This window comes from Cherax quadricarinatus, chromosome 16 (genome assembly GCF_038502225.1).
Source record: "Cherax quadricarinatus isolate ZL_2023a chromosome 16, ASM3850222v1, whole genome shotgun sequence".
Taxonomy (NCBI): domain Eukaryota; kingdom Metazoa; phylum Arthropoda; class Malacostraca; order Decapoda; family Parastacidae; genus Cherax; species Cherax quadricarinatus.
Window position 1 is genome coordinate 28,881,304 of NC_091307.1, and position 15,591 is coordinate 28,896,894.

Below are 15,591 nucleotides of genomic sequence, written 5' to 3' on the forward strand. Positions count from 1 at the left end.
GACACAGGTGAGGTAGGTGACACAGGTGACACAGGTGAGGCAGGTGACACAGGTGACACAGGTGAGGTAGGTGACACAGGTGAGGCAGGTGACACAGGTGAGGTAGATGACACAGGTGAGGCAGGTGACACAGGTGAGGCAGGTGACACAGGTGAGGCAGGTGACACAGGTGAGGCAGGTGACACAGGTGAGGCAGGTGACACAGGTGAGGCAGGTGACACAGGTGAGGTAGATGACACAGGTGAGGCAGGTGACACAGGTGAGGCAGGTGACACAGGTGAGGCAGGTGACACAGGTGAGGTAGGTGACACAGGTGAGGCAGGTGACACAGGTGAGGTAGGTGACACAGGTGAGGCAGGTGACACAGGTGAGGTAGGTGACACAGGTGAGGCAGGTGACACAGGTGAGGCAGGTGACACAGGTGAGGTAGGTGACACAGGTGAGGCAGGTGACACAGGTGAGGTAGGTGACACAGGTGAGGCAGGTGACACAGGTGAGGCAGATGACACAGGTGAGGTAGGTGAGGCAGGTGACACAGGTGACACAGGTGAGGTAGGTGACACAGGTGAGGCAGGTGACACAGGTGAGGTAGGTGACACAGGTGAGGCAGGTGACACAGGTGACACAGGTGAGGTAGGTGACACAGGTGAGGCAGGTGACACAGGTGAGGCAGGTGACACAGGTGAGGCAGGTGACACAGGTGAGGTAGGTGACACAGGTGACGCAGGTGAGGTAGGTGACACAGGTGAGGCAGGTGACACAGGTGAGGTAGGTGACACAGGTGAGGTAGATGACACAGGTGAGGTAGGTGACACAGGTGAGGTAGGTGACACAGGTGAGGTAGGTGACACAGGTGAGGCAGGTGACACAGGTGAGGCAGGTGACACAGGTGAGGTAGGTGACACAGGTGAGGCAGGTGACACAGGTGAGGTAGGTGACACAGGTGAGGCAGGTGACACAGGTGAGGTAGGTGACACAGGTGAGGCAGGTGACACAGGTGAGGCAGGTGACACAGGTGAGGTAGGTGACACAGGTGAGGCAGGTGACACAGGTGAGGTAGGTGACACAGGTGAGGCAGGTGACACAGGTGAGGCAGATGACACAGGTGAGGTAGGTGAGGCAGGTGACACAGGTGACACAGGTGAGGTAGGTGACACAGGTGAGGCAGGTGACACAGGTGAGGTAGGTGACACAGGTGAGGCAGGTGACACAGGTGACACAGGTGAGGTAGGTGACACAGGTGAGGCAGGTGACACAGGTGAGGCAGGTGACACAGGTGAGGCAGGTGACACAGGTGAGGTAGGTGACACAGGTGACGCAGGTGAGGTAGGTGACACAGGTGAGGCAGGTGACACAGGTGAGGTAGGTGACACAGGTGAGGTAGATGACACAGGTGAGGTAGGTGACACAGGTGAGGTAGGTGACACAGGTGAGGTAGGTGACACAGGTGACACAGGTGAGGCAGGTGACACAGGTGAGGCAGGTGACACAGGCGAGGCAGGTGACACAGGCGAGGCAGGTGACACAGGTGAGGCAGGTGACACAGGTGAGGCAGGTGACACAGGTGAGGCAGGTGACACAGGTGAGGCAGGTGAGGCGGGTGAGACAGGTGAGGAGGGTGAGACAGGTGAGGCACAGTGAGGCAGGTGACACAGGTGAGGCAGGTGACACAGGTGAGGCAGGTGACAGGTGAAGTAGGTGACACAGGTGAGGCAGGTGAGGCAGGTGACACAGGTGAGGCAGGTGACACAGGTGAGGCAGGTGACACAGGTGAGGTAGGTGACACAGGTGAGGCAGGTGACACAGGTGAGGTAGGTGACACAGGTGAGGCAGGTGACACAGGTGAGGCAGGTGACACAGGTGAGGCAGGTGACACAGGTGAGGCAGGTGACACAGGCGAGGCAGGTGACACAGGTGAGGCAGGTGACACAGGTGAGGCAGGTGACACAGGTGAGGCAGGTGACACAGGTGAGGCAGGTGACACAGGTGAGGCAGGTGACACAGGTGAGGCAGGTGAGGCGGGTGAGACAGGTGAGGAGGGTGAGACAGGTGAGGCACAGTGAGGCAGGTGACACAGGTGAGGCAGGTGACACAGGTGAGGCAGGTGACAGGTGAAGTAGGTGACACAGGTGAGGCAGGTGACACAGGTGAGGCAGGTGACACAGGTGAGGCAGGTGACACAGGTGAGGTAGGTGACACAGGTGAGGCAGATGACACAGGTGAGGCAGGTGACACAGGTGAGGTAGGTGACACAGGTGAGGTAGGTGACACAGGTGAGGTAGATGACACAGGTGAGGTAGGTGACACAGGTGAGGTAGGTGACACAGGTGAGGTAGGTGACACAGGTGAGGCAGGTGACACAGGTGAGGCAGGTGACACAGGTGAGGCAGGTGAGGCAGGTGACACAGGTGACACAGGCGAGGCAGGTGACACAGGCGAGGCAGGTGACACAGGCGAGGCAGGTGACACAGGTGAGGCAGGTGACACAGGTGAGGCAGGTGACACAGGTGAGGCAGGTGACACAGGTGAGGCAGGTGACACAGGTGAGGCATGTGACACAGGTGAGGCAGGTGAGACAGGTGAGGAGGGTGAGACAGGTGAGGCACAGTGAGGCAGGTGACACAGGTGAGGCAGGTGACACAGGTGAGGCAGGTGACAGGTGAAGTAGGTGACACAGGTGAGGCAGGTGACACAGGTGAGGCAGGTGAGACAGGTGAGGTAGGTGACACAGGTGAGGTAGGTAACACACGTGAGGCAGGTGACACAGGTGAGGTAGGTGACACAGGTGAGGCAGATGACACAGGTGAGGCAGGTGACACAGGTGAGGTAGATGACACAGGTGAGGTAGGTGACACAGGTGAGGTAGGTGACACAGGTGAGGCAGGTGACACAGGTGAGGCAGGTGACACAGGTGAGGCAGGTGACACAGGTGAGGCAGGTGACACAGGTGAGGCAGGTGACACAGGTGAGGCAGGTGACACAGGTGAGGCAGGTGACACAGGTGAGGCAGATGACACAGGTGAGGCAGATGACACAGGTGAGGCAGGTGACACTGGTGAGGCAGATGACACAGGTGAGGCAGGTGACACAGGTGAGGCAGGTGACACAGGTGAGGCAGGTGACACAGGTGAGGCAGATGACACAGGTGAGGCAGGTGACACAGGTGAGGCAGGTGACACAGGTGAGGCAGGTGACACAGGTGAGGCAGGTGACACAGGTGAGGCAGGTGACACAGGTGAGTCAGATGACACAGGTGAGCCATGGACAAGAGAAATAGTTATGTCAGCGTGTCAGTAAGTCAGTTATGTTAGCAGTAACTGGTACAACAGCCACAGATGCTCACTCCAGCAGCTTCAGCTTAATTAATATTGAGTGAACAACGCCCTCGTGACTCAAGGTATCCCCGGTGACTGCCTATTTTCAGATAAATGATTTTTTTTTTTTGTAAATGTCAGTCTATCTGTTCCCGTTTTAAATTCCACAGGCCATTGCCCGTGGTCCGGTCCCAGACCACTCTTCCTGGTCGATAGCTTGACCAATTAAACTGTTGGTATTAATACCGCAGTCTGGCTGATCATGAGCTAACATGAAGCAATTACCAAGTTCTCTCTTGAAGACACAAGTCTGTTAGTTATACCTCTTATATATGAAGGGACAGCATTGCAAAGTCTTGGGCTCCTTATGCTTAGCGAATTATTTCTATGTACTCATTGCACCTCCGCCATTCCTTGGCCATTTATTATTGCACTCTCTCTCAAGCTCTTGCTCTTAGGCAGTAATTTCGGTGTGCAAACTTGGGCTCAATTCTTCCAGTATTTTCCAAGCATGCATTACAATATATCTTACTCACGTATATTAAAAAGTACAGTTCGAAGATCCGGAAGAGTTCCCAGCAATTTAGGTGATCTAATTTATGAAAGTGGGAGAGGCTGAATTTGTGAAGAACTTGCTTAGTATGGGCCAGAAGGTCTGCTATATTTCTCCAATTTTTCTTAATAGTTCTTGTTCTTATTTAATTCCTTTCATCTCCATGGGGAAGTGAATAAGAATCTTTCCTCCGTAAGCCATGCATGTCGTAAGAGGCGATTAAAATACCTGGAGCAAAGGGCTAGTAACCCCTTCTCCTGTATATATTATTAAATGCAAAAAGAAAAACTTTATGAAAGAGTTTCTTCACCCTACCTCAGTGGGAGGCGTCCTGTGGTAGGGGGTGTGTGGACCAGGTGTTTACAGTGAAACATATAAGTGAACAGTATTTAGATAAGGCTAAAGAGGTTTTTGTGGCATTTATGGATTTGGAAAAGGCGTATGACAGGGTGGATAGGGGGGCAATGTGGCAGATGTTGCAAGTGTATGGTGTAGGAGGTAGGTTACTGAAAGCAGTGAAGAGTTTTTACGAGGATAGTGAGGCTCAAGTTAGAGTATGTAGGAAAGAGGGAAATTATTTCCCAGTAAAAGTAGGCGAGGGGCTTGGACTTCCAGCAGGTATGCGTGAGCGTGTTTGATAGGAGTGAATGGAGACAAATGGTTTTTAATTCTTGACGTGCTGTTGGAGTGTGAGCAAAGTAACATTTATGAAGGGGTTCAGGGAAACCGGCATGCCGGACTTGAGTCCTGGAGATGGGAAGTACAGTGCCTGCACTCTGAAGGAGGGGTGTTAATGTTGCAGTTTAAAAACTGTAGTGTAAAGCACCCTTCTGGCAAGACAGTGATGGAGTGAATGATGGTGAAAGTTATTCTTTTTCGGGCCACCCTGCCTTGGTGGGAATCGGCCAGTGTGATAATAATAAATAATAATATATATATTTATATATATATATATATTATAGATGGGGTCCACCTCTGGTGTAAATTGTGGGACTCATAGCCTCGGAGAAGTGGATAAAAAGGCTTCAAGGAAGAATATTTGGATTTCTTCCTGAAGCCATTTGAATACTCCACTTCCCCTACCACCCCATCTTTTCATTGTTTTTTACCAATAGGTATATTTTATTACATAATATGGTACAAAAGGTTTAAGAGATACTTTGTTGATATAAAGATGGCATATACAGTATATGAGATGTGAGAGATACATGTCTAGTACATATTGTTACGTGTTTGTCACTGATTATAATGCGAAAATCTCATCCAGCTCTTCAGAGCTTGGGCACGCGCCCAAAATACAGCAGGCAGTACCCTTCTGAACAGCAGCGCTGAGTCGCTGGAACAGAAAACTAGCTGCCCTGGGATCCCTAGTTACCCTGATAAGTCTTTTGCCTAGCTCCTTAAGGAACTTAATTGCACTCTTTCCCCATGAGCCAAGGGTCTCTGAGCCTATGGGAACAAACATATAATGATGGGCAAGTTCTCCATATTATCTAGACTTTTGGGACTCCCTGAAGCTGGCAGCTGCCCCTCCTTCCTCCCTGGTGTATTGGAGATAGGTATCAGCCAAGGTAGATGCACATGTGTAGTCCCACACCACCTGCTTACCGTCTGTCCAGGCTTGAAGTGTGATACCATCTGGACACTTCTGGCTGTCATCAGATCTGCATAGTTGGGGTGGCTCCTTTACTGCTGGGCATCCGGCTGCTGTGAGGCTCCTCTTGATACTGTTATTAACCTCCTCATGTATTGCAATCTTTCCTTAGGATTTACGGCACACAAGACCATGGTACCCAAATCGGTCTGCTGCTTCACTGCCACAAATACACCTGTGTTCGGCGAGAATAGGGGCGGCAAGTCGAAGGGCAACACCAATGCGGATGGCCTTTGGGTCGACTCGTGTGCCAAGGCTGGAGTTGGGAACAGCCAACAGAAAGTCCCCTACATGAGGAGCTCTCGCTGCCAGGAGGCGGGCTCTATCCTTCCCTGACACACACTGAGGGTATTTTCTCCACTATCGGGCCATCCCAGTGCGACTGTTTGTAGTTGTTGGGGGGAGCAGGTCTGGTTTCAGAGCCCGTTAAATTATCCCAGATCATGGCTCCGTCAATGAACTTTTGGTCCTGGACTCCAATCTTGTCCCTAAGAAGTTCAGGGAGAATTGATGCTACAAACCCTCTGGATGCAACGCATGAGGACAGAAAAGCAGTCTGGCTGGAAGTGTAGCTTGGTTCCACTGCTTGTCTTCTAGAGTAAGGTTAAGTACTTTCGTAAAAATGTGCCTCAGGATATTGTCATATTCGTGCAGTATAGGGTTAACATATGAAGGTGCACATCTTAGGAAATATGTCAACCTGGGCAGACTCAAGCACTTTGTGAGAAGGTACAAGGCATCGTGGGTGTCCAGATTACCTATTCGCTGTTCCATTCTCCTCAATTCATCCAATTTCTTCCTGAGGATTTTGTCAATGGCATCGCTTCCCAGAGGTGCTCCAAGCAAGACACTATTTGTAGGGGCAATGACTGATGCTTCTGGTAGTTTGGATCTCACTGTATTTATCACTTGTTGACTGACTGAGATGATTTTACATTTGGATAGATGTATAGGTAATATAGATAGTAATAGGTAAAATTGGTCAAATAGCAAGAACTCATTTAAAATTAAGTCCTTTCTAAAATTTTCTCTTATACGTTTAAAGATATATATTTTATCATTTATGTTAATATAAAAATTAATAAATTTTGTACTAAAAGAACCTTAGAAAACTTGCCTAACCTTATTATAACAAGCGCAATTTAATTTAGCCTAATCCAACTAGATATATTTTAGATAAGTTTACAAAAATTTAGTAATAAACACAGTGAAATATTTTTTTTTTCGTTAAACTTCAGAATGATTTTTGCGAAATTATTGCATACAAAAATTTTCACTTGCATTATTCGGAAAGAAGAGCGTTGCCATTTAAGCCAAAGTAGCAAATTTTACCTATTTGGCACGACATGTGTATATATATATATATATATATATATATATATATATATATATATATATATATATATATATATATATATATATATTATATATATATATATATATATATATATATATATATATATATATATATATATATATAACCAGAAAGTGGAGTCTCTATAACTGAATACAATATTTGCAGAGCGCTTGTCCAACCGAGAGAGGGGGGGGAGAGGAGCGGGAGAGGAAGGAAGGGAACATTTGTTTTTTAAGTTGATTTATTGTTATTCCCTACTGCAGTGTTCCATTTATTCTTATGTTCTAATATTCAGCAGACTCGCCCGGGACCCAGACACCCGACGAACGTTAGTTAGTTACCATTTTGTCCTAGGCACATGTCGATTAGACACTAGGCCTGTTGTATTTGCGAGTGTGTGTGTGTGTGTGTGTGTGTGTGTGTGTGTGTGTGTGTGTGTGTGTGTGTGTGTGTGTGTGTGTGTGTTTCAGAGTGCATGGTTGTTTCAGACTAATGGTTGTGTGCGTGTGAATTTCAGAGACTGCATGGTTTTGCGTTTGTGTGTTTCAGAGAGTCCATGGTTGGTTCAGATTACTGACGAAGTGTTTGTGTGTTTCAGAGAGTCCATGGTTGGTTCAGAGTACTGACGAAGTGTTTGTGTGTTTCAGAGAGTCCATGGTTGGTTCAGAGTACTGACGAAGTGTTTGTGTGTTTCAGAGAGTCCATGGTTGGTTCAGAGTACTGACGAAGTGTTCGTGTGTTTCAGAGAGTCCATGGTTGGTTCAGAGTACTGACGAAGTGTTTGTGTGTTTCAGAGAGTCCATGGTTGGTTCAGAGTACTGACGAAGTGTTCGTGTGTTTCAGAGAGTCCATGGTTGGTTCAGAGTACTGACGAAGTGTTCGTGTGTTTCAGAGAGTCCATGGTTGGTTCAGAGTACTGACGAAGTGTTTGTGTGTTTCAGAGAGTCCATGGTTGGTTCAGAGTACTGACGAAGTGTTCGTGTGTTTCAGAGAGTCCATGGTTGGTTCAGACTACTGACGGAGTCGCTGGGACGGAGGAAACACTTCGCTGTATCCTTCCTTAACGCCTCCCACGAGACCACAAGTAAGTATTTTTCTTATTACTATTATGGAGAAGCACTGAATACGTAGGGGTTGTTGCTCTAGGAGTGAAGACGTAATCAAGTTTTCTCCCAAGAAGGGGAGGGTAGCTAAATTTCCTTAAATCATGAGTGCTTCTCCAGCATCAAAATATCCTCTGTGAAGTTAATGAACTAAGTACTAAATAACTCGCTCCAAAACTGATTGCATTTTGTCTTCCTCTTTTACATTTTTTCAAGGGAATACAAGGCTTGTAAGTGTAGCAATGTGTATACACGTGTAACTTTGTATATCTGGCCGGATGTATATAGCTACATGCATATTATTACTTAGTTGTAACTACAGAAGGAGAGTTGGGCTCATGGTGTCCCATCTTCAGTTAATATTTCATCATATAACTTTTTTTTTTATAATTTCCAATAGCAATAGCACTGACTTTGTCCCTATTCAATTCCTTCCATTCTTCCGCAACTCTGTTTGCCAAAAAATATTGAAATTAAAGGTAGCAGTGTAAACAAAACCTACTGTTACATACATACTGTGTGTACAGTGCTAGCAGTGCTACATGTTGCAGAGGTTTATATTTTAGCATGTGTGTACGAATAGTCATGTAAGGTAAAAGGAGACATGTGCAATATTACAACAGTCATATATGTGTAGTCATGTGTATAATAACAAGCATGTATGTTTGGTCATGCAGTGTAGTCATGTATATTCAGTCATGTATTTATAGTCATGTGTATTCAGGCGCAGATATGTATGTTTAGTCATGTCTAAAGACATGAGAATGAATTTGTTGCTGTGTGTTTACACATGCAAACACGTTTGCTTGAAGTCTGAAGATGGTTTTGCTGATCAACGCCTCGGTGACCCTGTTCCAGCCCAGACCTCCTGGAGGGCCTGATCTACCAGGTTATTGGTGTTAGCTGTTAGCAGTCCAACGTATGCAATACATTCAGGCTGATCAGGAACTAACATTAATGAGTAAGACACGTGCAGTACTTGTAATCTTTATTAACTAATCGTTTAGCCTGAGTCGCAGACTTTATCAGTTGCCTACAGAGATGAATCACACTTTTGAAGAAATCAGTGTTGGTGAAAGACGAAGTAGAAGTGGAGACGTTGTTCGATGTAATCCATCCATCACCATCGATGGAATCTGTATAGCCCTTGCGGCTTAGCGCTTCTTTTTGATTATAATAACCATCGGTGGAAGGGGATCAGTGTCTTGCCTTATCTTACTCATCAGTCTGTCGGTATTGTGCCATTTATTATATAATACAGGCTGTTGATGTTGGCTGCACGCAGTTCTGTACCTGCTCACTCTTCAGGTGACTTTGGTATAACCATTGGCTTGGCATCTCTTGTTCTGAAAGTTCTGGTTATCCAGTCTATCATTTTGCTTGCGTTGGTAATAACATTCTTGTATATCTTATGTGTATACACACAGGTTTTATGTATATCTACCATACGAAGAAAGATACGATTGAAGAGTACAGGCGGAGGATAGGCATAAACAAAATATATAAGATTAAGACACATGTGCAACAGCCTACAAGGTAGGCTTCTTCAGTCAAATACAGAGGGAGCAGTTGTAGTAGTGGAATAAAGATGATGTAATCAGTCTATCAACCTCGTAGAAAATGTATTTGATGGACGGATTACATCTTTATTTCACTACTACACCTCCTCCCTCTGTATTTGATTGACAAAGCCTACTGTTTACATGAGACATTTCATTAATAAAGATGCCCAACTGTTGCACATGTCTTAATTTTCAACTTGTCGCTATTTTATACCATTTTCAGCATTTATACACAAATAACCCGCACATGAAAGAGAGAAGCTTACGACGACGTTTCGGTCCGACTTGGACCATTGACAAAGTCACTTTGTCAATGTGTGACTTTGTCAATGGTCCAAGTCGGACCGAAACGTCGTCGTAAGCTTCTCTCTTTCATGTGCGGGTTATTTGTGTATCGTTCCAGTCACGGTATTGTGCCTTTTTGTCATTCAGCATTTGTGTAGGTCTGACATGCTGCTGCCAGTGGACTCCACTCACGTGTGATGAAGTCTTCAAGGGCTGCACAGCTCCTCGGGCTCCAGTTTAGAGTTGGAAGTCTCCGTCCTTCTGTCTCTGTATAAGGATGACAAAGCAAGCGAAACGTCTCAGTGAAGATACCCAGGTGTTTCACGTATCAACTGTATAATACCTCGTCGGTATTATACCATTGATCTAATGATACTTTCCTGTGCCTCTTAGCAGTTATTTATTCTTTAATATTTCATTACTAGTTTCATAGGCGTGATCTGATAAAAGGCCGAGGGAGGAATTGCCAGGTTCCCTCCGGTCGCTCCACACAGCTTGGCTGCTCTATTTGTCTTTGCTTTTATGTACATTTCATTTTTTTAATATTCTTTCTAGTCTGAAGACAGTCGCTTCGAACTCTTCTGCCAGCACTCTGGCGTTGAATTTGAACTGTACTCTTTCCAAGAGAAAACAGACACAAATGCAATATAATGTGATTATTCATTGACTAATTGGCCAGCAATATACATTTAACATAATGTTTATTCTTCCTGTTCAACAATATACATTAACATAATGTTTATTCTTCCTGTTCAACAATATACATTAACATAATGTTTATTCTTCCTGTTCAACAATATACACAAAAATGATGTACTAAAACATAAATGGAATCACAAAGAAAACAGTTAATTTAAAGAGTAAAACAAAAAAAAGTCCCAGACTTATCGTGTGTTTGTGTGTGTGTTTGTGTGTGTGTGTTTTTGTGTTTGTGTGTGTTTGTGTGTGTGTGTGTGTACTCGCCTAATTTTGTGTTTGTGTGTGTGTTTGTGTGTTTGTGTGTGTGTACGTGTTTGTGTGTGTGTGTGTGTGTACTCACCTAATTGTGTGTGTGTGCGTGTGTGTGTGTGTACTCACCTAATTGTGTGTGTGTGTGTGTGTGTGTACTCACCTAATTGTGTGTGTGTGTGTGTGTGTGTGTGTGTGTGTGTGTGTGTACTCACCTAATTGTGTGTGTGTGTGTACTCACCTAATTGTGTGTGTGTGTGTACTCACCTAATTGTGTGTGTGTGTGTGTGTGTACTCACCTAATTGTGTGTGTGTGTGTGTACTCACCTAATTGTGTGTGTGTGTACTCGCCTAATTGTGTGTGTGTACTCACCTAATTTTGTGTGTGTACTCACCTAATTTTGTGTGTGTGTGTGTGTGTGTGTGTGTGTGTGTGTGTGTGTGTGTACTCGCCTAATTGTGTGTGTGTGTGTGTGTGTGTGTGTACTCGCCTAATTGTGTGTATGTGTGTGTGTATGTGTACTCGCCTAATTGTGTGTGTGTGTGTGTGTGTGTGTGTGTGTGTGTGTGCGCGTGTGTGCGCGTGTGTGTGTGTGTGTGTGTGTGTGTGTGTGTGTGTGCGTGTGTGTGTGTGCGTGTGTGTGTGTGCGTGTGTGTGTGTGCGTGTGTGTTTGTGTGTGTGTACGTACGTACTCATGTGCTGTTGCTGGAGTCGAGTCTTAGCTCCTGGCCCCGCCTCTCAACTTACCGCTTGCAAGATTCACTACTTCCAAGCTTATTTTGTTCCTGGGTTTGAATTTCTCCTCTGCTTCCTGGCTACATACCCCATCTCTCTTCTTGTTCCCTTTCCCACTGCACCTCATTCAGAAATTCCCTCATGCCTGTATGGTTTCTTGTTTTGAAGCTTGCGTTCCCTCATTATTCTCATTTCGTCCTCAAGTTAACTTGCACGAAGTATTCGGAGCTCAGGACTGTGGTCACTAGCACCTGTGGGACTCTAGTAGTCAGTATCCCCCATATCAGATTTACTCGGAGAATACAAGGTCCAGCCTTGCTAGTTCATCCACTCTCTTTCTCTCTCTCTCTCTCTCTCTCTCTCTCTCTCTCTCTCTCTCTCTCTCTCTCTCTCTCTCATCCCCTTCCTTTGACGTGTTATCCGTTACTACATACTGCTTCTTAAGCGTCCACGTTTCTGATCCTCCGAGTGACCAAGTTTTTCCCAGTCTCTTTTCTTGTCGTTAAGTCACCCATGATCAGCAGCTTAGCATTGCTGGTGTGGGCTCTTCTAGGTACCTCTGCTACTGTGACCACCCTCGCTCTCGTTACCGTCAAATTAGTGTCCTGTTTTGCTGTTTAGCGGAGGGTTGTATATGACTATCACCACCTTGGGATCTCCAGTCTTGACTCTTGAGTGTACCCATGTAGTCTTTTGTCTCCTCTCTGTTTATTCCTCTCATCTCAAAATTCCACTGGCTTCTGATTAGCAGCACTACTCCACCTCCTCTGTGTGTGCGCGGGGGGGAGGGGGGCGGGGGAGGAGGGATGAATGGGAAGGTTGGAGAAGCTAGGATCACTGTTGAAGGCTTGCCAAGTTGGGGCAGAGGAGGATATTGAGATGTGGATTTCGTATTTTGGTGTAAACACTCTTGACAGAGGATTGGAGAGGAGGAGGAGAGGAAAGGCAGATTCTTCAACCCTCGTAGCCTAGACTGAGGCCAGGCTTTCTTGTTGTCTGCCTGGTAAACCTGACTGTTGGTGCCAGCGACTCACATGCCCACATAATTATCGCAAGAACTGTCGATCAGACACTTTGTGGGAGGGGAGGGAGACAACAGGACAAAAATATGGAGGTAGAAAAGCAAACAAGAACGTAAAAAAGAAACTAGGGTACAAAGAGAAAGAAAACAAGAACATGAAAAAGGAAATGGTGGAAGAGGGAAAAGGGGAAATGATAATGAGTATATTGTGAGGGAGGAGGGAGAGACCAACGCCAGGGAAGATAGTGTGAACAAGATTACCACGAGAAAGAAAAATGTTAGAAAGAGGGAGAGAGGAGAGGATACGCTTGTAGTAAAGAGGGGAGAAGAAACATGAACGACGAAGAGAAGGGATTAGCTTGTGAGGTAAGAGGGGAGACGAGGGAGTGTGTTGTGTGGCTCCAAAGCCAACTAAAAAAAAAAAAAAAAGACTTTGAAGGAGAAGTGTTACCGGAGAAAGTAAAGGGAGAAGAAAACACGTGAGGGGATATGTGGTCTTGGAGAAAGTGAGGGAAGAGACTGCATATCAGGATTTATATTTTTAGATTTGGCCCCCGAAGCAGCTAGTTTATTGAGCACACTATATACATCCTATGGGTGGTAGCGCAAGAGGATAGGGATACACAAGAAGCCTAGCAACTTGGCCCCAAAGGGTTAACAAAAGTACATTTGGGTTCATATCTACAAATTATGTCTTATCTGTTGCAAGCAAAATTATTATATTTGCTTAAAATGTCTGACATCTGACTTTCATTGATAAGATACCTTGATGTATCACATAGGTTATTATTCTATCTCTACACTACCCAATAAATGAACAATCAATCACATAGTGTTTAAGTAGCCAAGAAACTGACGAGCCTGGCCCATGGCCGGGCTCCGAGAGTAGTGAAACTCTCGAAACCCGAGTACAGTTATTCAGGCTAAAACGTTTAAAAATAGGTTAGATAAATACATGAGTGGGTGTGAGTTGGACCTGCCTAGCTTGTGCTGCTGGGTCTGGTGCAGTGCTCCATCCTTGAGTGGAGATGATCAGACTGGGTGGGTCATTGGGCTAATCCGGGGGTGACATGGACCTGCTCCGCATGGGTCAGTAGGCCTGTTGCAGTGTTCCTTCTTTCTTATGTTCTTAAACTCTTCAAAAGTATATCAGATGTATGCTTTGTACTGAATTTTTTCATCTGTTTGTGTGCTAAACCATATAGCAATATTTCTTGTAGCCAAGCCTAAGCCTGGCACAAAATCATCAATGTGTTTACATTGTAAGTTGCTCAGTAAATGTTTATTTAGATTTTTGTTCTCGTAGCGAGTTATAGATCTAATCAAGCTTCTAAGTGTAGTCTGTGACATACACTTTAATTATTTACTTTCATCCTAGTATTATTCCTCATGGTTGACACGCGTATATACCAAAGTTGTATATATATATATATATATATATTTGCAGGGAAGAAATCTTATACGAGGGGAGGTAAGGTCGTGGAGAGAGTGAGGGGTGAAATGTAGGTGGGAAGTCAATATTATTTTCATAAATTCACTCATGAAGCATAAAAATGATCGTACTACGATGGGGAGAGAGAGTGGGCGAGATGGGAGAGATAGTGGGAGAGATGGGGAGAGATAGTGGGAACCAGATGGGGAAAGATGAAGATATTGAGATAGCGGGAGAGAGATGAGGATATTGGGAGAGATAGTGGAGGAGAGAGAATGGGAGAAATGGGGAGAGTTAGTGGGGCGGTGGTAAGGGCAGAGAGATCGGGGGACTATCTTCAGGAAAATTCCATGTCAAGACCAGAAATGCCCTGGTACATGACAAAAAATACGTTACATATAAGTACTATATCAACAATATCAGTGGCGATTAACAAAAGTACAACACGTGGGTGTCTATTTTGAAGACGTTATGCCAATTGGAAACAGGAGTCGAGGCAATCAGCCCCTGAGCCTAGATGACGGTGCTCACCACCGTAGTCTTGGTGTTGCACAGGTCTTATCCAACACCACCATGAAGACAAGAGTCTTAGATAACACCATTCGTCTTGTGAGTGAATAGACTATTATAAAATACACGAATAACCCTCAATTGACTATATTTAGATCATCAGTGTATATAACTTGTGATAACTTATTACTACCAGATAGGCGAGAAATTTGTTCTTGAGCAGTTGCTTTAACAAGTAATTTAAGGGATTACCAGCAATAAGCTTGGGAGGGTCTTGCAGGTATGTGATATTAAATGAACACATCTTCCATGGAGAGTTGAAATGCTCTTGTTGTCAACAATGATACAGTTCGTGCAGGTTATGAAACTTAATATAATTGCATGTTTTCAAATTCCATTTCGATCTGCGTGTATTTACTTCTAGACATTTAGTAAGATTCATTGTGACAGTATCTGGTTCATTTCTTAACATTATAATACCGAGTACAGTGTTAATCTCAGTAATCCTATCACTGATACTAGAAATACCAAGCTCCTTCCTCATATTAAGAACCTTCGTAGATTTGGGGCAGCCAAGAACAATTCCGAGAGCTTCATTTTGCATTAACTCCAAGGGTCGGAGAGAACTTTCTCTAGCTAATATCAACGTGGGAGCAGTATAATCAATTAAGGATCTAATATAGGCTATGTACATTATTCTCACGATTCTCACAGTAGCGCCATAGTTGAGGTTGTAGCCAGCAACAGCTTTGAGAGCATTTAACCTATCTTTGCAATGATTTAGCTGTGGTATGGTGGATTTATTGAAGGGTACATTTACACCATGGTATCTGTAACAATTAACGTAGTTAACGTTTTCACCCTGCAAATAGATGGGTGCGGGGATGTCGTTTGCTTGTTAATATCTTTGTTTTAGAGGATATGAGGCCTAATCGATTACAAATTGCTTGAACTTCATTAAGAATGGTGCTCATCTTCTTATGCCCTGTTGTATGGATCATGATGTCATCAGCATAGCTTATAGCTATATGTTTAGGTGAGGCAGGTAGAGCATTTAAAACATTAATCAAAACATTAAATATCACGGGACTGAGAACTCCTCCCTGCGGTGTACCT

The 15,591-nt window shown here is 45.1% G+C and overlaps 1 protein-coding gene across 1 annotated transcript in view; it reads left to right on the plus strand.

The window, feature by feature from the left end:
* The window catches only part of LOC128688914 (uncharacterized), a 659,540-nt gene that overhangs the window by 496,955 nt on the left and 146,994 nt on the right, over nt 1–15,591 (plus strand). Inside the window, exon 12 of the mRNA XM_070085536.1 lies at nt 7,869–7,962. Within this exon, the coding sequence (XP_069941637.1) occupies nt 7,869–7,962 (94 nt within the window). The remainder of the gene's footprint in view (nt 1–7,868; nt 7,963–15,591) is intronic.